The sequence below is a fragment of the Phaethon aethereus genome (genome assembly GCF_964289735.1).
Source record: "Phaethon aethereus genome assembly, chromosome: 20".
Taxonomy (NCBI): Eukaryota; Metazoa; Chordata; class Aves; order Phaethontiformes; family Phaethontidae; genus Phaethon; species Phaethon aethereus.
In genome coordinates, this window is record NC_138596.1 from 11,126,446 (window position 1) to 11,149,949 (window position 23,504).

Genomic DNA, 23,504 nt, shown 5'->3' on the forward strand with positions numbered 1-23,504 from the left:
AGCAGATCCACCCTATCTCAGTTTCCCTAAGGCATGGTAATGAAGACATGGACTTAGAAGTGCAAGGCAGACTGTATATGCAGTAGCTGTTCCAGCTGGTTTCAGCTAATTGAGTCAATTGCACACCACTGGCTCAAAGTGAGCCTCCTTACTCCCCTCTTCCCTGCCCCATGGACTGCCCCGTACGTTTACCTCTGCAGAGGCTGGTGAGGTGCACCTGCTTTGAAGTTGCTCTGGCTCCGTTCTACCTTTCAGGCAGCAATGACATAGTTAAATCTGCTTTAAAAGGCAGGGTTAAGTTAGGCACTGATTTACAGATTAAGAGCTATATCTACTTTTCAGGAGCGTTGTATAGAGGGTATTTATGATTGATTGGTTTGTATATACTGTTCTGTTTTTGTCAACAACTGAAAAGCACTCAAAGCTTTTTCAGCTCAGGCGTGTGAGGTTTTCACCAGCAGTTTTCAACAGCAACAGCAGCTGTGAACTCCTGCCCTGTGACAGCCGCAGTGTTACAGGAAATTGTCAGCAATTACTGAAATCATTGTACAAATCAGTGTTTTATGACGCGATCTGTTAGACATTCCCATGGGTACCGTGTGGGAAGGGGGCAGTTAGAACTTCGTGGGTTTGTGGGCCAGAGTGGGAGCTATTGGCAGTGCCTGTTGCCAAATGCCAAACTTAGGGCCTGCATCGGGGGGAGAGGGATCAGGACAAGGGTGACCAGGCTGCTTCTGTATTCCCTGGACTCGTGTGACATGGAGGGGACAGTGAAAGGGGGGGAAGCTCCTGTCTAGCGCTGCTGCCAGCACAGTGCAGCACAGAGAGGCGCTGGGGAGCTGGGATGAGGGATGTGAAATGCAGCCCTGTCCACGTGAAAGCTCTGAGTAACACCCTGTTCTACCGCAGCAGCCAGTGTGGGCGCATCTTAGCAACTCCTCCATTGTGGGCGCAGTCGGGGCTGCAGGGGCTGCCCTTCTCCTTGCAGTTGTTGCAGCCACGGCGATTGCCATGAAGAGGAGGAGAGCAACTCAGGGAACATACAGCCCAAGCCGTCAAGAAAAAGATGGGGCTCGAGTGGAAATGTGGAACGTAATCAAGATGCCACCAACCGAGCGGCTGATATAAGAACTGGGGTCACACAAGAGGTGCCGTGTCATCCCTTAACTGTCATGGAACTGCTGCAGCATCTCTGTCTTAGGTCTTGAGATGTGTTTTTGTAGGACAGGTCTGTTCTGCTTTAAGCTACTTCAGAGGCTATGGGCAGCTGTTACTCGGCAGTAAGTCAACTGTTTGAGCGAGCTTGGTTGTTGCAGCTCATCCCATAAAAGATTTGTATAAAATTGGTCTGCCAGCAAGAGCAGTAAAGTCTGGGAGGAAAACCAGAGTTCTGGAGGGGCCAGTCAGGGAGAGGCAGCAAGCGGTGGCGGCGGAGGGCGGGTGCACAGACCCGCTGACAATGCTGTGCCGCGTGTCACCAGCAAGAGCTGGCCCGGCCACCTGTGCGCCGCTCAGCCTTACTGCTTCCGGCTCTCCCTCGGTCCTGCAGGGCTCACAGCTGTAGTAGCTGTTGGTGCCACACAGTCAACATAAACAGCACTGTGCAAATAAGTGAGGCAGGTCTAATTCATGGGAATTAAACCACTGTATTAAGAAATAATGTGAATAATGGGGTTGTTTCAAAAAACATGCGCCTTTGCCTCCTGCAAAGCTATGACAGGTAACTGAGTTATGGGAGATATTTCCTAGAGCTGCTGCTGTCCTTCCAGAACTAGGCCAGAGTTAGCATTACCTTACCAGAAAAGAAGTACCACTTTGCTACATTAGACACTTCTACTAAATCTTTTCCCAAGACTAAATGAAACTGCAGGAATATTTTAAGTGCCTTCCTGAGACTGAGTTGCCAGTTACAGTATTAACTTTCTTGAAAGAAGGATGTTTATATGTAGAAAAACGGATCACTTTGCTCAGGCTTCGCAACACAGCTATGTTCACAGCTGTAGTCTCTGCCGTCCGCACAGAGCAGGCTGTCTGTCTTGAGGTCAGGAGTTGGCACTAAGCAGCATGACCACGGACCGGACCTTAGTGAGAGATTTAACGTTTGAACATCAAGTGATACTTGCTGGTGTGAGGAGGGAAGACCTGTACCTCTGGGACAGACAGGTTTGGACTTGTCAGTACAGAAGAGTGGAATTTAACTAATATAATGACCTTTAACGCAAAACCAGGGTTTGTGTTGTAGTGGGATGCAGCATTCACTTTCCCCGTTGCCCTGAAAAGGGTATTTATTTTGTGGCTTTACGTCTCCTTTGCTGCTCTTCGAGCTGTTGAGTGTGCTATTTCCTCTTTAGCATAATGTGCAGAGCCTGTGGAAAGAAAACAGTGTCTGCTTTTTAATCTCCAAAATACTGTTAATACGCAGGGTGTGAATCTGCCCACCATAGCTAATGGCCACCCAAAGAAAATGCTATTCTGGTTTGCTTTGGGTTTTCTCTTTTTTTTTTTCACTGCAGCTGTAAGCTTTGCTGTAATTCTAAGCAAAGGGAAGAGTACAAAACTACTGCTCAGGGCTGTCCACTTATGAACAGGTCTGCTGCACACATGCAACTGCTGATATAAGATGACGAATGAAAATCTGGGAAAACAGAAACACTGAAACCATTGGGAGACATGACAGTATTTCGTGTGCAAGAAAGATCACTTTCCCTCTAATACCGAGGAACAGCAGAAAGAGCAGGCAGTGATCCTGCCCTGGCTGTAGTTTGGAAAGGAGTTGGACATAGTACTGGTAAAGAAATGCCCTAACTTCAGTTTGATGAGCTTGCTGTTGCTTTTATTTATTTATTAGTAATAACACTGCTGTTACTTTTAATAGGAATGACTTGCTCTGTGTATTTTCCAGATGTGATTTAGGAAGGTCTAATACACTGTTTCAGAGTAGAGAGAGTTGTGCTGCCCAGTCACCTTGCTGCAGTGGAAGTAGTTAAACTGCACACCTTAGGAGAAAGGCGAGTGTAGCTTTGCTCAGCAGCATTTGTGCAACAGGAGAAGGAAGGAACAAAGCAGGCAGCGCTTGCTGGGGAGACCAGGGCTGAAGGGGCAGGCCCCACACGCTGAGCTGGTCACTGCATCTCTGGAGAAACAAAAATTCACCCAGGTTTGAGTCTGGCCCTGTCCTAAGCGTGGGGTTATCTCATTGTGACCCCGGGGTCGTATCGGTGGGCCGGGGCAGAGCGCGCTGTGTCCCGTCAGGGCCCTGCTGTGTAGCCTCTACTTAAATGCAGAGGTAGGTGTGTTTTTCTTCATCTCATAAACCTACAGCAAGCTTAGAATACACTTCGGGTTTCTGAAAACACAGGCCTGATTAACCTCCAGGTCCTTTGCCAGGAGAGGCAGGTACTTACTTCTACTTCTTAGCTCCACTCCATTTTTTTGTGTTTAATTGTAGAAAAACCAAGGCAGCAACAGGATCTACATGAACCAATATTACTCCAGCCTGTATTATTTTGAGAAGAAAACCAGAATTGTGTTATTACTAAGCTACTGAAATATCCTGACAGGCAACAAGCAGCTTAAAAACCCACAACAGTAAACTCGCCTAAAAACCAGCAAATTGAAAGCAGTGAGTCTGTCTGCATCCCCTGCTGTCCCCAGGTAGTCGGCAGGAAGACTCCTGCTCAGTCGCTTTACAGGATTAGCAGATGTTTTTATTTCAAGCACCCAAAGCCAGTACTAGCAAAAGTGTTAAAATACTTTGTCAGTGTCTTGAGCATTTCTGCAAAATAATTTATGAAAGTTTTTTTTCAGTAATGAACTTAACTTTCTTTTGATATTTAATTTTTGAATATATTTTTTCACAAAACAGGATTTGCTGTAGTTAATGATCCTGATCCTGATTTCTTTTGTAATTGTAAATTTTATAATTTGTAAAAAATTAGAATATCCTTCAAAAGAAATTTACAATAAAATTTGGTTAAAAATAGACCTAGTTACCTTGACTTGTGATCTTTTTTTTCCTGAAGAGTAACTTATGTCTAGATGGCTGATTTTGGTCTGTAATGCAGTTTGCACAGCTGCAAACCTCAATGTCTCTTTTACAGTTAAAATTTTATGACTTTTCTTATTATTTTTGTCATGCACCAGAGCTCTAAGCATAAACCTGAACGAAGCAGCTCTGCACAGCAGCAGCAGAACAGTAAAGATCTGTTGTAAAAGATAGAAGGGGGCTGTTGAAACCTCCTGCATTTTCTGTTCACCTGTACAGAAGCAGGTGCTGCTACATTTTACCATTAATCCCTTACTGTATGAGCAAAGATGCAAAAATCAGACCGTGGTCAGAGCCATGACATACCTAACAGCCATCGGATCCCGTGGCACAAGTCAGGACAGATTTCTGCAGCAGCAGCAATCCTCTTCCGGAGGACTGGGAGAGGCAATCTCCAGCAGAAGGGAGAAAGCTAGAGCAGGCAAAAGTCTCGCTCTTCACTGCGACAGCTGAGCTGCAGGAGAAGCCGGGAGCCCTTTCCTGGCAGGACAGAGCTGAGTGCAAGCAGCCTGTTGAATCGGAGCAGGAGCTGGAAAGGAGACTAGCATGTGGGAATAAATGACTTGAATGTAATTCAGATGGCTGCAGTGATTGCTGGGGCCTGTAGATGCCCGTGTGCAGTGAAAAAAAGCCTATGCCCACAGCAGAGCACACCTCACAGAAATAAAGCCAGCTCCACAGCCAGTGTACATCCCCTCTGCTGCCACATACAGCCAGATGTCTACAGCACGGGGCGTAACAGTCACAGGCACCGAGATAACTACTGCACTAAAACCCACCAGGTAAGCCTGAAACCAGAGACAGTTAATCAAAATGCATGCTGCAGTGTAAGGGGCCAAGACTAACGATGGGCTCAGTGTACAAAAGACAGCAGCCGATTCAGTTTATGACCCTGGGAACGTAACTCACGAGCCTTCTGGGAAAATGCGCAAGGTTTCTGGCAATAACCTAAGCCAACTCACCGCAGGAAATTTATACGTCACTCAAAGTGCAAAGTGACTACAGGTAGAGCTCGAACGTCCCTGCTCCAGCTTTACGCTTCCAGTAGAAGAACAGTGAGACAATACAGAGCTCCTACGCTGCAAAAGTTAGTAACTCTAGTCAAGCAATTAATGTTACAGTGCTACAGAAAGAGTCACAAGGCCAATTCTGTTTCATGATGCCATTCCACAGAGCCACTTGAAAAGATGGGTGAGGATTGTCACAGACCTGTGCTCAGCTGCAGTGGAACGCGGCAGTTCCCATTGCCAGAAATTTCTCTCGGACATCGCCACCACCTTTTGCTGCTCCCAAAGGACAGGGTGGGAGTGCAGCAGCGCTTGTCTTCACTGCTTCGCTTTTTAAATACCTAAAGCTGTTAACCTCCAACAGTTAGAAGCAAAGTGAAAAAAGAAAAGATTTTCCAAACCTGGATGGTGTAAGAAGCAGCAACTAACAGGCTTCTTGTTCACTACTAACCAATCTGACATTGGAAAAATCACTTTGATCATAAAGCCTGTATGGTATGTGTACAAGGAGCAAAATGCATTAAAAAAAAAAATACAAGTAGACTAGACTGAATCCCACAGTGCAAATGCACAGAGTTCAGGAAGCAGTTAGCTACCATTTACTTACATGCTCTTTTGAAGACAGTGCGTGAAACATTCCTATTTAACAAAAGAAAGGTTACTGCGCACACCTCTTTCGTTAGGGTGTCATTGCATCAGGGCTTCCTTACGGGTGGCCAAAGGGATATTAATTTCCCCTGAAATACTGCGTCATTTGTTACTAACAGACTCCAACCACCTCCTAACCAGAAAGAAAACTGGGCAGATGTCAATCTCCTGCTTGATTTTTTCCACATACAAAAAAAAAAACGGGGGAATTCTCTAAGCAGCTCAGACCATTCATTGCAGGTTAGAAAAAAAAACCCTTATATGTGCAGAGAAATTACAAGCTGCTTGTAATTAACATGTCTACGTAAGGTAATGAGAGAAAGGTCTTCAGCAACAAAATTCTTGTGTGTCTCCACAGCTTCCAATTCCAGTGTCTAAAATGTTTCTAACCTAATGAGTGAACAAGATATAAAAATGGTTTTACCATCTGTACAGCATCAGAAACTTAAAAGAGGTTTGTTTTTTTTTTTAAATAAAAGTTATTTCTAATGGAAGACATCATCTGTAAATAAGCGAAGCGGTACCAAACAAGCAAACGAGTATGGTGAGTACAGGAAAATGTACAAAACTGAATATAAAGTCATTGATGAAGAGTATCAGGCACACTTTTTATACTAGATTAGTAAAAACATCAAAAATACTTCTACATCAGAAAAAGAAATGTTTTACATCCAAGCTTACGCTCCCAGACAAGCACACTTCGTTTACATCTGGCACTATTAGGAACAAATCATGTTAGGAATTCCTGAGTTTAAATAAAGACAAAAACCTAAATACTGCCCTAGGGATAGTGTGATTCCTTTATTATGAGAAGCACGTAGAACAGTCTCCTGCTTGCAAGTTCTAGTCAAGTGAGGCAGGTCACAAACTCCAGGAGCGTCCTGCCTCGTACTCCTGGATCTTGGAGGTGTTCAACCTCCCCACTTACCCCCTTCAAAATAAAGTGAAGGGTGATTAATGCCATTTGTGTTGTGCTGGTACTTTACAGTGCCTCAAAACTGACTTAAAAATAATCCAAGAGTGCTTGTTTGTCTAAAAATTAACTGCATAAAATATTCCATAATACGGGCAGAGTAAAATAACCAGAGATGGAAAATGATCTGCAGGGATACAGAATTACCTGAGCGTTTTTCTGTTTAGTTAAGCATGTGTCGGTCTACTTGGTATATAATCACTGTGCGACACTAAAAATTTTTAAAGGCTATGTGAGATTCAAATGGCATGTCATATGCAGAACTTTCTGGTGCCTATACGCATCCACCATAATTGAGAAAGTTTTATCATCTAGCTCATAGCAAAGGAGATCTGAAATTCCAGACAACTTATACATAACGTTCATGTTCTGAACTGTGTAAAATAAAATGGAGCTATTATCTTAGACTTTAAATATTTTACTATGCAATACTAAACCCGTCTGTCTTCCAACACAAGAAGAAAATACAAATCCAACTGAATGGCTTGTCAGAGTAACGGTACTTTGCAGAAATATATTAATGTAATACTATGGTCTTTTCCAAACTGTTGGCATTTCAGATATTAAGAGTATTTTTCTTTTGTATTGCACAGACTCAAACGCATAGACAGCCATTTTCATACACTAGAGTAAGAAAACTTCCCAGATTATATGAATAAAATAGATACACTGGAAATCAGATAAAGCTTTACAAGAATTTCCCCATGTGTCCAAAATTATTTCCTTTATCAAAGGCGTAACGGTGATGTGATTACTTCTTCTAGAGTAACATGTTTTACATCAGATTGTGCCCAAATACAAAACAAAACAAAAAAGCACCACTTAAGTAAAGGACAAATGATCACGGCAAAGATAGCAGGTTTTATAAGGGATGCTAAGATTAAGATGAAATTGCTTGAGAATACTATTGCCACAGATAAGCGTCTCAGAAAATCCGAATGAACGTACCCTTTAACCTTTTCATTGCATTTTCATACTTCATGACCTCACGGTCCATTTCATGATCCAGTTAATGTCTTGTTATACCAGCAAACGGTTCTCATCAAAAGCAGGATAAAGACCCTGGTTTTTCAGACAGGCTGAAGGAGCCAAGCACCTTCCAGACCAGGGTGAAATCCCAGGTGCTTCAAGGCAGCAATTAGCACTTCTGAAGCCCAGCAGTGACAGGCAGCTGTCACGCATCAGCCTCCCAGCACTACAGCACTCGCTCGGCTCAACCTGGAGCCTGGTTTCTGCCTCTACAGACAAGCACTGCCGCTTTAATCGAGCTGCGCGCAGGCCGTCTTGTCAGCACACTGACACTTGCACTCGTGAGCTGTGAACTTTTATACCCCAATTTTTTTCTTTCTTTTTTTTTTTTTTTGTTTTGTTTTGTTTGTTTTTTAATACTCAAGTAAGATATTGTTACATCCCATTCATATACTGCCATCTATAATATTTATATATAATATTAACATACACATATATAAGGACTAGGATACTCTTTATGGCCTCTATTTTCTGATGTATTTAAAAAAAACAAACAAATAAACAAAACCCCCAAAAGAAAATCAATTGCTGGTGTTTCCAGTTTCCCAACAGAGATGCAGGACCAAACCCTGAGCAACTGCTCTGTGCTATGGTTTTGTGGCAACAAGGAATTCTGCACCAGAGGGGCCCATATTACCTCAGTGTCAGTGTACTGGGGAGGGAAATCAAAAATCTGCAACAAGAGCTCATCCAAAGGGGTATAACCTAAATGAATGTCTGTATTTCAAGACAGGACAAACTCAAGAGCCTAAAGGATTAATGCAGTGCAGCCCACAAGTCTGGGTTTGTTTTGTGAAAGCAAAACATTATAGCTATGTGTGCAATGTAAGAAAAACTGAACACCATTCACACAGGCGGGAAGAAACCACCACTACAATGTGCCGTGTCATGCTCCTGGCTGTGTTACGGACTGAAAATACAGGGGAAGGAGTAACTTCTGCATCAGTAATATTGCCTGAAAAGCTACGTGTGGAAAACCAAACCAAAGCCAAACCCGAAACCCAACTATCTTCATGCTTTGGTCAGTGCAAGAGTCATGGGGAGTGAGGAAGCAGTTGCAGGGACCAGGACAATGGGGGGACTCTGAACTCTGGACAAAAAGCATGTGTGTGTGAATTGCGGCACGGTGATGGTCCTGCAGCTATCCTGGCTCAGCCTTCCATAAAAGAAATGCTTGGTTTTATGCTGGCTCAAAAAAACCAGAAAAACTCTCGGCCAATTCCAAAGGGACATCAAAAGGCCATGGGGAGTGTTACTCAAAGGTTTCCCATCGCTTTCTGAGTTGTTCAACCTTACCTGGTGTGGATGACACATCTTGCTTTGTCTTTTTCAACAAATCTTCAAATGGATCTTTTGTCTCCTCAGATTTTGAGGATAGTAACACTGACTCTAAGACCTTAGTTGGCCTGGAAGGGATCAAAGGGGGTTCATTAGACAGGAGAGCTAGTGCTTGTTTGGGATCTACCTTTGAGCTGGACTGGCCCACCTGTAATGTTCTGGTTTTAGAACGACCACTTAAACATGCTGGCTGTAGAGAGCTTGTTGGAGAAGGGCTGTGGCTCTGCAGCAATAAGGAGCCAGCTGGTGGCACAGGGGCAGCCTGGCTAAACAAGTTTGGCATGGATAGTGTTGAAATGTTTGGTTGAGGTCTTTGTGGTGGGTAGAAGCTAGAATTAGGCGTTATGAAGCTAGAGCTATAAGCATGACCTAAAGAGGGGGTGAAAGAGCCCCTTGGGGGTCTAACTAGAGACACTGAAAGGGCTCCTGGCACTGTTTGTGTAAATGGATTAGAAGATGGCTGTAAAAAACGTGGTGCTGCTGGGGAAGGATAACCAAGTGGCTGGACAAATGGTGCAGCTGGAGGAGGCACAAAGTCACTTGCCACCGAGACAAAGCCAGCTGCAGAAGGTGGAGTGGCTGAGCTTTGCAGGCTGCGGGGACCTTGCTGTGGGCCACTGCTTTGCCAGCTGGCTGTTTTTAACGGATCCAGGAGGTTAAGAAGGTAGTCGCTTTCACTACCTGTATTATCTGTTTTCACCTTGACAGGCTGCAGCATGTCAGCAGTGCTGGTGGCACTGGACAAAAGCAGAGACGGATGAGAGGAATAATTCAGAGACTGCTGAATTTCAGGGTCTAAGGACACACTACCAACTCCAAAGGGCTCTGGGATAAGATCTGAAACCAAATGGCTACGTCCTGTAGCGTGGGTGGTGAGAATTTCTGTTGGCCCAGCTGGAGTCTGATGCTTGGCAGCCCTGGGCGCTGGTGGTGGTGGTACTATCCCCAGTTCAGGAGTCTTTCTTCCCTGTGGCCTAGGAATGGTGATGTTCCCTTGAATGGCAGGATTTGATTCATCCTTTTCTGCAGGAGCCAGAATGCTGTCTCTGCTGCGGGGTCTTCTTGTGATTGGTGGCATGTTACCAAGTGCAGTCAAGGGCCTTTCCGGTGAGCTTTGGGAATACTTGGTAGGAATAGCCATATCATCATGGCCCATACTCCACAGCTTGTTGTAAGGGTGAGACAGCTTCATGGTTGGTATAATTCTGTTCCTCTCAGAAACACCAAGATCCATTCTCTGAAAGAAAGTGGGGAGAAAAAAAAAGGGGGGGGGGGGCCAACTTTTACTGATCTCCTCACAACAAAGAACATAAAATGAAGACAAGCTGCTGAGCTATGAGTGGAAGAGGATCTGTCCACACTGTGAGCACTGGAGAGGGACAATAGCATGCAGCGTAAAAGAACAGACAGGAGATGAGAAGCAGTACTCTGCAGTTTTAATTCCAGCTCTGCTTCTAATGTGTTGTTCAGCTGTTACATTTTGTGGCATCTGTTATTAGCCAAGTAAGGAGGACGTACCAATATCTAAGGTACAGAAATTGAGATGCCTTAATTGCTGTATAGAAATAGCTGTGAAATGAACTATCTGCATATAACACTAAATTAAGTATTATTATAAGGTAGAAATGACATTATTTTCTTTCATGTCACATGAAGATCTGAGAGTCTGCTTTAGTTTGGCATTTTTCTAAGCTGCATATATTCAGTGAAGTTCTTCATAAAGAATCTCTCTTCTACAATCTAGATTGTTCAAATCATGCCTAGACCAAAATGGCCAGATTAAAAGAAGGTCATTTAAAAAGCATGCAGTTTGGAAGGGACGTGAAAATTCCCAGGTATTCATTCTCATTGCTGAGCATCAGCTTCAAAGATAACTCTGTGTGCTGGCCAGTGGACAAAACAGATTCTAAGAGGGCAATTATTTCCTGCTTTACAAGTAAAGGCTGTAGTTTCAGTGGAAAAAGTTACTGTCTTCTGAGTCCCATTCCAATAATTTCTTAATTCAGAAATGAACTTTGAAACTTATGCACAAATGGCTGGAAAATTGATGCATCTACCCAATAATATGAAAATGTTCCTCAAATAATAATGGAAGACAGCCAGCCCTAGATCTGTGAAAAGCCCCCCAGCGTACAGGAAACCCTGTCCAAACCTGGTAATCAAATGTGCATCGCTGATCTCCCTCTTCTTTGGGAGTCCGCAGGTCTTCTAGGCTTTTGGCTTGGCTGAGAGGCTGAGGCTGCGTTTCTACTTCCAAGTTAGGGAAAATGTCTTCAAGAAGGTTGATTTCTGTGGCCTTACTTGAGAGCAAAGGGCTTGGAGGCAGAGGCTCTTTTGATTTTTCTGGACTGGCCGCCTCTTCCCCATCAGCACTATCAGATTCTTTCAGGGCCCGGTATGGTTGAGGCCTAGGAGAGAAACAAAAATCATGTTGCAAATGACTGTCTTCCTAATTTTTTTTTTTTAAACAAGTATTTACTAAGGAGCTGGATGGCTTTATAAAAAGCAAACACAGTGGTGGCAAAACACAGCTTACAGTGCCTAGAGAACAGCAAGTGTGAGCAGTGACCAAGGGCAGAAGGGCATACAAGGATGATGTGGCACTCGAGGGGTTTTCCGGAAGGAAAAAGACATAAGTGGGAAGTAGTCAGAGGAAAGCTGTGATCATGCAGCTACAGATAGGCTGACGAGGGAACTCTCTCGGAGCAGGAATAGCTGAATGCTAGCTGTCCGTTATGACAGCCCCGGCCTCCCCTCAGGCAGACCACTGCTCCTGTGCTCCGTCCTTTTACACAAGGAGTCGGAGCAAGTGCACTGCAAAGTGCCCTGTGTTTTGCAGGCACTTACATTCTCTTGCTTCAAGCTAAGTCAGCACAGAACATAATTCAGTGTTTTCCTGCAATAATTGGGAACATTGTGCCGAGTTCCAATGATTACATTGGTGTCATCTTATCAAGAAACAACACAATCCATTATGGAGACACCTATTTTACATTTACAGCCAAGGCTGAGTTAGCAGGATGCTTTTCTTGCACATACCTCAGCAAAAAAAAAAAGAACACCAGCAGATTTGCATATTGGTTCTGTGTACAGTGAACAGCAGCATAATGTGCATCCAATTAATAACAAGAAGTGCCATACATATCTGTGGTGATTGGCATTTGACTGGCAGCCAGTTTTACTGTGGCATTTAAACAAGGTTTCGATTAAAAGAAAATATTTGAGAGACCTGCAAAAACAGATACTATGGAAGAACTCTCCTCCTCTTTCCATATTTTATTATAATACATCTATATCATGCAAACGTATAAACAGCCCATCTTACTTCATTCATCAACACATAAATAGCAGGCGTTCAGCTAGCAACACAAGAATGTAATAACGCAAGTACAAGACGGACAGCTGATGGTACATGTCCTTAGGAAGAGGGTGATCTTGCAAATCTCGGTCGTATTTTTAGTCTCTCACATAGTATGTGCTCATCTGCTAAGCATTAGATAACACTGAAAAAAAAACCAGCCTCAGACGAATATTCTGCAAACAAAGTATTGTAGTGGCCTGGCCTCCTCCACCCCAAACACAAAGAGTGTGGGAACATTTTTCTGGCCCTTTGCTGCTGAACCTCTATGTCTGTCTCCACATGCCCAACTGCCTGCAGTCACGTCCCTTCCCTGTCAGTCTCTGAACCTGCCTTCTGCATCACCCAATGCATTTTAGCACCTGGAGACTCCACTATCAGCTTGGCAGCCTCTTTCTCCAGCCTAGTCTAACACAACTGCATTCTGCAGGCTCCAGTTGCTCAGAAGCGACCGGGCATCCACGTCCCAGCCCCTGGAACTGCCCAGATCTGGCATCACACAGATTTCTGAAGCAGCAGCTCACAATACCCTGGCGCCTCTTCCTACAGCCTCTGGTCAAGCCTGTAACTGCATTTGTTAAAAGAATGAGTGTAATTCTGTGCAATTTATCCCTCCTTCTCCACCTAAAAATTCTCAGGCAGATGAGGCTGGGAAGGAACAAATCCTCTGGATGACATGCAGCAAGGCCTTAGCTCAAGACTGCCCTCCCCGGTTGGTACGTTCAAACACGCGGTAAGAGGTATTTAGTACAGCCGAACCCGTGTGCACCTCCCGCCACGGGAGTGTTACTCTCGCCTCGAAAAGATACGTGCGGGGCCCTGGGAAAAACAGGAGCTGACAGGCAATGCTCGTTCCCCAAACATGGGTACCTTGGGCAGCGGGCAGAATCCTGCAGCCAGTGCTTAGACATACAGGTCTCGCAGACTGGTAGTTGCGATGGGACCAAGCTGCTCAGCACCGTCTTTCAAAACTAGGCAAGACTAAGTTACAGAGGTTTGGGAATCTACAGCAATATACAAATCAACAAGTTGGATACAAATAAGACAGTGAGTAAACCCAACAAACTGCTTGCTGTTTCTTGTATAATTTTAGGTCAGATTGTACTCAAAACCCTCAGAGGACACCTGCATGGCGACCCCCCATGTCACTGAGGATGTGGTACTTGACAAAGCAGAGAGGCTGCGATCAAGCAAGTAAAACTGGGAAAAGCTATTAACTGCACCGAAATAAGGCTCACAGGACAATCCGAAAAGCACAGCTAGCACTGCACAAGGAGGAATGGCAGAAGGTTTGGACAGGAACACAAGCAGCACATTGGAACGAAGGGCAAGTGGAAGGGTTACATCCTTCCTCGTGTAAAAACATAAGCTGTGCACTGCTGCATAGTGTTTCATGCAGGAGTATGCTTTTGCATGCCGCTAAATATCAAAACAAACAAGCAGGAGAAACATTCATCAAACGCTGTACAGACACCGCAGAGGCATTTCCAAAATTCCAAGTATAGGAGCAGGCACCCTGACCAATGCAAAACCCACTGTTCGAAGACTGAAGTAATACAATGAAAGAATAAAGGATAGACCATTCAAAAGGAGCAGAGAAGAAAAAGTTTTCAGAGAAGCCAGAGACAGGATCCTCTTCCTGCTGAAATTCATCATCAGAAGAGTCCTCAGAGAGGAAGACTGTATAGTGTCGCATAGGCTTTACAAGGCTGAGGGAAACAGGAAGAGAAAAGGAAGTTATCAACTTGTCACATTCAAAGCTCCAGAGGAGAGAGAAACCAAGCGATTTGTAGGCTCTAAATCATTTCTGAACGTGACTGACTGCCACTGCAAAGAGCTCTGCAGGTAAATGTTGAGCTCTACTTTTCAGGCAGCAAATACAACTCTTCTAAAAACGTCCAGGGTACCACCTAGTCGGGAAGGGTACTAAGACCTGCAATCACATCCATATTGCAAAAGAAGCCAATACAGAAACCCACCTTTTCCCCACTACATTTTCTAGAGAGCTGGGCATCTTTTTGTTCTTCAGAAACACATCTTTGCTCCTCAGATTCTCTGAGCTCTGACTACAAGCAAACAATTATCAGATCTACCTCTCTGCTTTACAGATACTTAGACTGACAGTCTGATATATGAGAGGACCTGACTTGAAGGTAACAATTGCTACTTGTATCTGTTTCTGAGATCTGAAATTGCTTCACACTAGAATAAAATCAAAACTGTCCAAGGATTTATATGAAATGCAGTTTGTCAAGTAAGGTATATATGTTTCTTTCCTCCTTGGTTAACTATGTTCAATGTCTGGTGGAAAAGGGACTCAAGCTAATTTCTCCTACATCACAGGACGGTAACTATCAATGTATGAATTCGTTAGCAATGGCCTGGAACAAAAATCCTTTCAGATGAGAACTTCTTAAAATCAGAAGTGCCTCTGAAAACACACTTTAGCCATAATTAAAAAAAAAAAAAAATCAACAAACCAAAACAAAGCACACAAACAAAAAAACCCACCCCCAACCAGCACCAAAAACATTTCACCAGACTTTTGACAAGAACACAGCGGTCATCTTTATTTTATACACAGAGGTCAGATCTCCAGGATTTGCTCTTATACCTAATAAACACGATGCCTAAATTTTAGTGAACGTAAAACTAACTGTGCATGCCTATATAGGTCTGGGTAAACATACACTGGTTGGAGGATAAAAGAAAAATATTTAAAGCTTGATAAATCAATGAATAATTTTTTTTATTATTTACTGTAGCTATCAGTTGCTCCACTTCACCTTAACCAAAACCCCAGTAAATAACTCTTTTCTGCATAAGGTAGAAGCTTCTAAGATTCACTGTTTCCACTGGAGCAAATTCAGAAGTGGCTATCAGGGCTTTCAACAATTAAACGCACGATCAGCTTTAGTAGAAGAGGAAAGGGTACAGGAACAGGGTACTTAAGCAGAAATACACTGGAACAAAGAGGTTGAGGAGTATGAAGAAATTAACAGCAAATATTGCTTCATTTGTAATGCTAAAATATCCCAATCTTTAGTAAAGCATGAAGCAAGGGCCACTGTTCATTCCCCTCTGAAACACTGAAGCTCTGGATGGTAACAGAGCTTATAGAAAATATATTATCAGAAATTAAATATTAAGATAAATGCTTCACAAGTAACTGAAAGCAGTAAAAGCACATCAAGGTTTACCAGTACTAATCAGAGGCCTCTACACCACAGCCCAGTGCTTTTCCATCTGCTAAAACTCAAGGACAACATTGTGTAGATCCACCAAAATTATACGCACATACAATAAAATGTATGCTCAATTTTTAAGTTACTTATTGTTTCTTAATTATTCTTCCTGTTTCACTTGTGTTCTGGCCTATCTAAGTGTGTATGAGTGGAAACGAAAAAAACCCAAGAAAACCTCTTCAGCAACATTATAAAGCACTTTTATATGTCTTATGGACCCAACAACAGGCTGATGAACACTGATGGGTGGCACTAGACAGCATCATTTACAGGTCTCTTTTTTTCTTCCCCACATCACTAGAACAATGGAAAAGAAATTACTAGGATCATAAACGCAAACATTGTTTCTACCTGTCCAAATAAGGTCTCTTCCTTCTCTATCCTAGTTACTGTAGTAAATCAAAGCTTACATCGTGAATGACACAAGGCGATACACAGTTGAGATGAGTAGCCTAATTTTGCTCCTACTGAGGTCCAGAATAAAATTTGTTATTTCAGTGTAAGCAGAATCAGGCTTACAAAGGATATGTCCCAACCCTGGAGACATCACAGAGCAATGCAAATGTATCACACCACTATGTACATTATAGGTAAGACAAGGATATGCTGAAATCGGAACAGGACCAGAAGCATGGATAGAAAGAGAAAATTTGGTTTGTGGCCTTTATAGTACAGACACACTAGCAAACCACCTCTAGTGGCACTTGAATTCATAATCAGCCTTCGCTCTTTTAGTTTTTTTGTCTAAATCACTAAATAACTATATAATAAAGTTATAAAAATCAGTCTAAAGATTAGGTCAGAAAAAGTTGGATGTTGCAACCGACAGCTCAAGAGGGCCCGAGCTGCCACTATGAATAGATGTTTATTCACAATCAGGTCAGAGCTAATTAATAAAAAGTCTAAAATAGTGGTGGCAGTGGATGCAGCTGAGAGTGTTAAATCGTAGTCGGTGGTACTCCAATTAAAGCTGTTGCATAGCTGTTTTTTTCCTCTCTTCTGCTATAACAGGCACCCAGGAAAAGCGAGGTGGTGCCAATGCATTAGGAAAAATTTGCTATAACATTTTTTTAAACTTTTTTTTTTTTCTCTTTTTACTTAAGAAAGTGACTATTATCCAAAAATGTAAATTTACATTAACAAAAGGCTCCACCTAAAATAAACCAGAAATCAAAGATACTTGAAAAATACTTCTTTTTTGAACTTGTTCAAAAGACACATGTCTTTTTGTCTCAGGAGAGTAAACTACCATTTAACACGATTCCAGAAAATATAAAATTATTTCCAGAAATCAAGAGCAATATTGAATTTCCCCCTATCTTGCTGATAAACTGAGTGTTTGGTAACTGCATATAACAGAGATATCGGTGCAGTTGCCCTTAAGCACTGCCTCCGATACCTTTTGTTTGCCTTCAGACTATGCTAAATTCAAATGCATTGTGTCTGTGTGCACATACTAAATAAACGGGGAACAAACTATGAAGAAATAAGATAGGATCTTGTTGGCTCGATCATCAGTTGCACTTCAGTGCAGGTCGGTGCAAATAAGGTTAAATATATAGCAAGTTAATATGCACCGGTTTTGTTGCTGTTGCAAGACTCCTTAAAGGGAAGCGGGATCTCGTAATTAGAAAAAAGAAAGCACTGAAGTTTCACTGTTGGTGTGCTGTGTAAGAGATTTTGGTCCAAGATAAGGGATGAACAATCTAAAATTGTCCAAGTTTAAATTTTTTATTAGCTTCAGGCAGTAAATCCAAAAAAAGCGCCTATTCCCTCATTAACCCAATTCGGCAACTCTCCTGCAGTCTGCCACCCACCACTTGCTAGAATTTCCTACACAAAGAGCTGTCTCTGAAAAGGCAGGTCACAGCAAGCCCGGCTACAAGGCAGGCACTGCTGCAGTCTTAGAGGGAAAAAAGGATGTGTCCGTCACAGCTACAACCCTCATCATCTCCACATGACTGCACCGGCTCCTGCCTACCTAATCTCTTAGCTGAGTTACCATGCAGATGACTTGCTGATCTCTTTCTAATGTTTAGTTTAACATGTCTTCGGTTAGCACTAGCATATGACAGTACTGACAGCCGTGGCTGTTCCTTTTTAAATATCATGTCAGAAACACAGTGCAATAAAGCTGGGGATGCGCTCCATGGCTCTGCGTACCATTATGATAGTATGGGTTTCTTTTTTAATGAGGAAGATCTGCATCTCAGGAGCTTTTTTCATGTGTCAGGATGCATGGACAAATCAGCAGCACATCACACTGGCCAAAAATGAAATGCTGACAAATGTAGATATTTCAAATTTAATTGACACCTAAATGTACTTGAGATAGAAAAAAATTTATACAGAGAATGTGAGTACAGGATATGGGAGTTAATAAGGAGAATTTTGTAATAATTTAAAAAGATATTTGGGTTATAAGAAAATTAACTTTCTGTGTTTTATTAACATTATGGTTACAAAGGGGTAGTATGGACTTGTCATTATTCTCCTAAAAAGGGCTTCCAAAATTTGAGGGAGGATTTTTATTAATTTTTTTTTTTTTTAAAGAATAGCTATACAGCAGCTCTAGGGAATTAAGGAATTTGTCCTTCTTAGACAGCAAAATGAAGAGAATGAGGGATTTGGATGCCCGGGCTTTTTCTTGCCGGTATGAAATAGGAGACTTGGGACTGAGGGGATTACCGAGTAACTATTCAATCTGAACAAAGCACAGACCTATCACTGGAATTCCTTCCTGCATATCCTGAATACCCAGTACACCCAAGTGTGAGCTAACAAAAATATTAAAATATCTATTTGATTTTTAAAGTGTTACTTTGTATATTGCGAATGTTCATAGGAGTAGAATATTTCCAGAAAAACAAATACATTAGCACAAAGAATATTTTAAATTAAAACAACAAACAAATTCTTATCACAAATCATCCAACCAGATAACAAAAACAACGGCCTGTGATCACTACACCCAGTAAAGGCATGTAACTAATTGTTTTATAGTTTTTTATGAACTATTTACAAGTTTTCAAGCAAGTTGGAAATATTAACAAAGAATTTAAAGTGGTAACAAGCTGGATGACACCTCGGCTTGCTCTAACAGATCTAGATGCAAGATTCGAACAATGTCATTTTACATTTTTGTCCTATTTCTCAGTGCTAAGGATCTATTCACTGATTTCCCCCGCAGATACCGTATCTCTTTACAAAGGCAAGCTGCATACATTCAGCAGGTTCACTCCAAAGCAGACAGCAGAAATAGGCCCCAAAGTTAAAGCTTCTTAGAAACCATCATACTGGAAAGATGGGAGAGCCAGGCAGGACCGGGGTTCCCGAAGGGCAGCCCCGCCTGCCTGGTGCGACGGCTCTTGTTTGGGAAGGCCTGCAGCAAAACCCGACTGCTCTCGGAACTTTTCGTTCCCATTTGCTGTCCCTTTGCTGGGCATCTGCTTTCTTGGCACTACCTTCTACCTAGCTTCCTCTTCACCGCTTCTTCCAAGGCAGAGGAACCAAAGCGTGCGCAGCGAGTCTCGTCTGCTATAGCTTGCGGTATTTTTCCTTCTGATTCCAGCCATCCTTGTTCAAATATGTACTTGCTGGCTTAGCTTTCTTCAGAAGCAGAGATCCTTGCTTGCAGTGATGCCATGGAAAACCTTTACCATACACAAATTCTGTGTGGCAGAGCTCTGAGCGCCTGGTTACAAATGGAATTTAATGTGCTTTATGAGCCTGTATCATTTAACCCGGCCATCATGCTGACTTCATACTAAATTCAGCGTAATAACCCACTATTGCACTGCAGCCTATTTTCATTCACACGATATAAGGGAAAGCCATTAGCTTCTCTACTAAGTCCTACACGACTTCTAGAAAGCCATAATGAACTGCTGCAGCACTGACATGGGTTTAGCCAGCCCAAGAGCCTTTTGACATGCTGTTAATTGTGAGCCTGACCCTCTGATTTCCTATTTTAATTTGCTCCCACTCTGCATGCCCTGGAAGCCAGCTAGTCAGTACTTACAGAAGACAATTCCTAGAGCACTCTGGAAGCCTATTCTACATTTAATAGGAAATCTTGCTGTGGTGCAAAAGAGAGCTCTCAAAAAACTGCCTATCTGTTAAAAATGCAACATCTTATTTCTGTGAACAACTAATTTGTGTTTAAGGTGGCATGTCCCATGTGTCTTGGATTGCCCCGGGTGGTAATCCAGCATTTTCTGAGCTCTCATCTACAAGTTCTTCCTGTTACTTTATAACTAAAGAAGTTTTTAAAAAAATTATACATTTTAGACTTAATGACAAATTTTTAAGAATCATAAACATCACAAACCTTGAATTATTAATAAAACTGTAAAAAAATAAACCTATTGAAATAGAGAAAAAAAAATCACTGAAAATTTTGATGGAGGGAACAATAGTTCTTCCACCAGCTCTTCTAAATATGATGGTTTTAACAACAGACATTAGCAATAATCTCAAGTGTTCTTTGAAGTCACTGTTCTCGCCCTCCTGCGTTTTAATTGACGACTGATTAGAAAATGAGCACGTATACCCCCAAACCAATGTTTTTCTTTTATACACATTAAAAAAATTAACTCACGTAACTGAAGATACAAATTTCCTGATATCATAAGAAATGCATTAACAAACGTAACAACTGAAAGGGCGCTTACATAACGGTTTACTTTTCAGAGATGACATGCGACATTACAAATGGAAAAGAGGCTGCCCCGTGAAATGAGTTCACTGGGTGTCAGGCTTGTGTAGCGGCTAGTGGCACACTGCCCTGAGGATCCTGTCTCCACCAGCTGGAAAGAGGATGCAAAAGTCACAGACTGAGCCAATTAGTCAGATATCCTGGGAAATGTCTCTGAAACCTTCATGTAATCATTCAAGACCAAAAAGTTAGTGTTGGCCTTGAATTTTTAAAGAGACAACACCTAGCTTTATGTTTTCATTTCAGAACAATATAGGAAGATTATTTCTTACTGGGACAGAAAAAAGAAAGTTTGCAGAAAATGTCATGAAGATCCTATCTTTAATTACTATTTAAAGACTATTTATCTCAAAATTACATTTTTAATAAAGGAAAAAAAATGAAGGAAAAAGGTCAGGATCACCAAGTCATTATCTATTTCAAAGGCATTCACCTGAAGTTATTTCTTAGGTAAGCCATTTATTTGAGCTTTATTTAAGTACAAGGTTAGATATTTCCTCCACTTGTAGTTCCAAAATCACAACTGTAGTGTCGGCCTCATCATCGTTGCATGTTTTGTGTTCCATCTCCCCCACTGCCCCAACTTGTTTTTATTAAAACATTCTAACCAGACACCTTACAGGAGATCTAGTTGAATGCAATGTTCTACAATTAACTGTCTGGAAGTAGTTCTGTCAAAGTTTGCTTTGCCACCTGAAGCTGATGTCAGGAAAGGATGAAAATACATCAGATCCTGCTGTGACGCTGCATTTGAACTGGACAACGTATCGAAGCTGTGCAACATCAGGAAGAGATCACAACTGCTACCATATAGCAAGTGTCAGTGGTATTAGCACCAGAACCTGGTTTTCTTCCACATTTAAAAGATGGAAAAATCTGCCAGTAATGTGCTCATGAAGAAAAATAAGTCAGTTTATAGCTACAAAGCATCTTCATTATCTAGTAGATTATTGTCAATCGTTTTCACAAAACATTTTTGTAGTTTACTCTGTGAAAGCAGCTGAATTGTAAAGACTCACTAAAATTAACAGCAATAAATTGAAACCAAGTAAAATAATAATCAAAGTTCACTATATTACTAGCATTAGTATAAACATTACTTTTATCATCCATGTTTATGTTTATTTCTGTTTTGATACTGGCAGCAATTGGAAATACATGTTAGCAGTAAACCACACTGGAATGTCAAGCAGCTTTTGAATCCAAACATGCATAATCCTTCACAGGAAACACACATAATGGTTAAATTGACTCAATTATCCTTCAACTACATGCAGTGAGTCATCACATTCAATATTAAGAAAAAACTTTTTTTTTTTTTTAAATTGATATAATCTTTGTGCAGGGACAGCTACCGTCCTGTAACAGCACAAGCCTTTTTGCAGGATTTGCAATCTCCTCCACAAGAGGGCAACCAAATTCCACTATAAAATGGATAAATAAGCCTATAGAATCTAAAAGTGACCATTCATTTTAGCTAAAAGCCAGAATATCTCCCCATCCTAGAGTGGCTGGGAAAAAAACAGCCATGCATTTAACTTTTTGGGGGCAGAGGGGGACCCAACCTCCACCTCTTTTTCCCTCATAAACAGTAATGACAGGGAACTGGCACACATGTGGGGAAAAAGGTGTGTTTAAAGAAACCAATCATTTTTCTTTTTATGGGATTTTAGTACCTTCAGATGCAATAAATATCCTGTAATCTTGGGCATCAGCTAAACCATTTCACTTTACTGACAATAAAGATAAAACAGGCTGGGCCATAAATAATGTGGTGGCTATGATATAAGCAATTACTTTGTGCTGCAGGTAGAGATCATAGAATTGTTTAGGCTGAAAAAGACCTTTAGGATCATTGAGTCCAACCATTAACCTAGCACTGCCAAGTCCACCACTGAACCATGTCCCTCAGCACCAAATCTACATGTCTTTAAAATACCTCCAGGGAATGGGGACTCAACCAATTCCCTGGGCAGCCTGTTCCAGTGCTTGACAACCCTTTTCAGTGAAGAAATTTTTCCTAATATCCAATCTAAACCTCCCATGGCGCAACCTGAGGCCGTTTCCTCTTGTCCTATCACTTGTTACTTGGGAGAAGAGACTTACACCCACCTCGCTACAATCTCCTTTCAGGTAGTTGTAGAGAGCAAATTACAATGAATTACAATAAAATCGGTGTGACAGATTAGATCAGTGCAACCATTTTGCCCCTGAGTCTTTTGCCTGTAGTCTAAGAGCAGTTCCAGTGTGACTTCCCATGCTAAGACTGCAGTGCCACAACACTAGACATTTGGAAAATGCTGCTCCATTCACTGTTCAAGGACAACATAAAAGATGCTTCAGATGCAGGGAATACCAGTTGAGTCTTGCCACATGACTTGGAAAATGTATACTGGCTCTGTCGCCTGCTGTTCTTACCTCTCTGCTCAGTTGTTTCCTCTGGAGTGCCAAGCAGGTCTGTCCCTGCTCTAGACACATTTTTCACAACACCTTCTTCTAAGATCAGCTGCCCCAGGTAAAATGCACAGTTCTTAAGCATCCCAAATTCTGAACTGAGAGGAGGGAACCTGCTTATTTAGACCCTAAAGAAGTACAGCTAATACCAGCCTCTGTATCCATTTGGAACTTAGCGCTGTTGAATCTTTTGTACTTCTGAACAGTTTAAGTAGCTACATTCAGAAGAATCCAAATAATTTTAAATCCAAAATGCATACTGATGCAGCCTACATGTTTATTTGTCACACACAATAGTGTCTTTTGGGCTATGTTGGTAAGGTTCAATATATACATTCTCTTTTTAGGTTTTCACTTGATGGCCTATTGTTAACTCAACTATGGCGACGCATTAAGAGTATCTGCAACAATACACAGTATTGTCGTCTTTGTATAAAGTACTTTAACATGTGACATTCATCAAACTACCTGAAAAAAATCTCACCAATGTAACAGACTATACTGTTCATATGAACAAGATAGATGTTGGAAGCCAACTCATTTTATACACGAGCTACTGCTACTGCTGTAGTCTACAGCAATACAACTTATTTGGAACACTACCCCTGTTTACTTCATAGTCAAATCTAAAGAGATGATCAATTTGCTAGGTACTATGCAAGACAGGTAAGCTCTACAAGCCTTCACTAT

General features: G+C 41.9%; 1 protein-coding gene across 6 annotated transcripts in view; it reads right to left on the bottom strand.

Annotated features, from left to right (window-relative positions):
* Nucleotides 1-8,954: 8,954 nt before the first annotated feature.
* DENND1A (DENN domain containing 1A) overlaps nt 8,955-23,504 on the bottom strand; it is a gene marked incomplete at both ends in the record, with an annotated part of 216,449 nt that continues 201,899 nt past the window's right edge. For 5 of the 6 annotated variants that reach the window (XM_082009030.1, XM_082009029.1, XM_082009028.1 and 2 more), the window contains 2 exons: nt 8,955-10,277; nt 11,193-11,448. In XM_082009030.1, coding sequence (XP_081865156.1) covers nt 8,955-10,277; nt 11,193-11,448 — 1,579 coding nt within the window. Of the gene's footprint in view, nt 10,278-11,192; nt 11,449-13,978; nt 14,108-23,504 lie in introns of all 6 variants that reach the window. The other variant, XM_082009025.1, reaches the window with a different exon arrangement.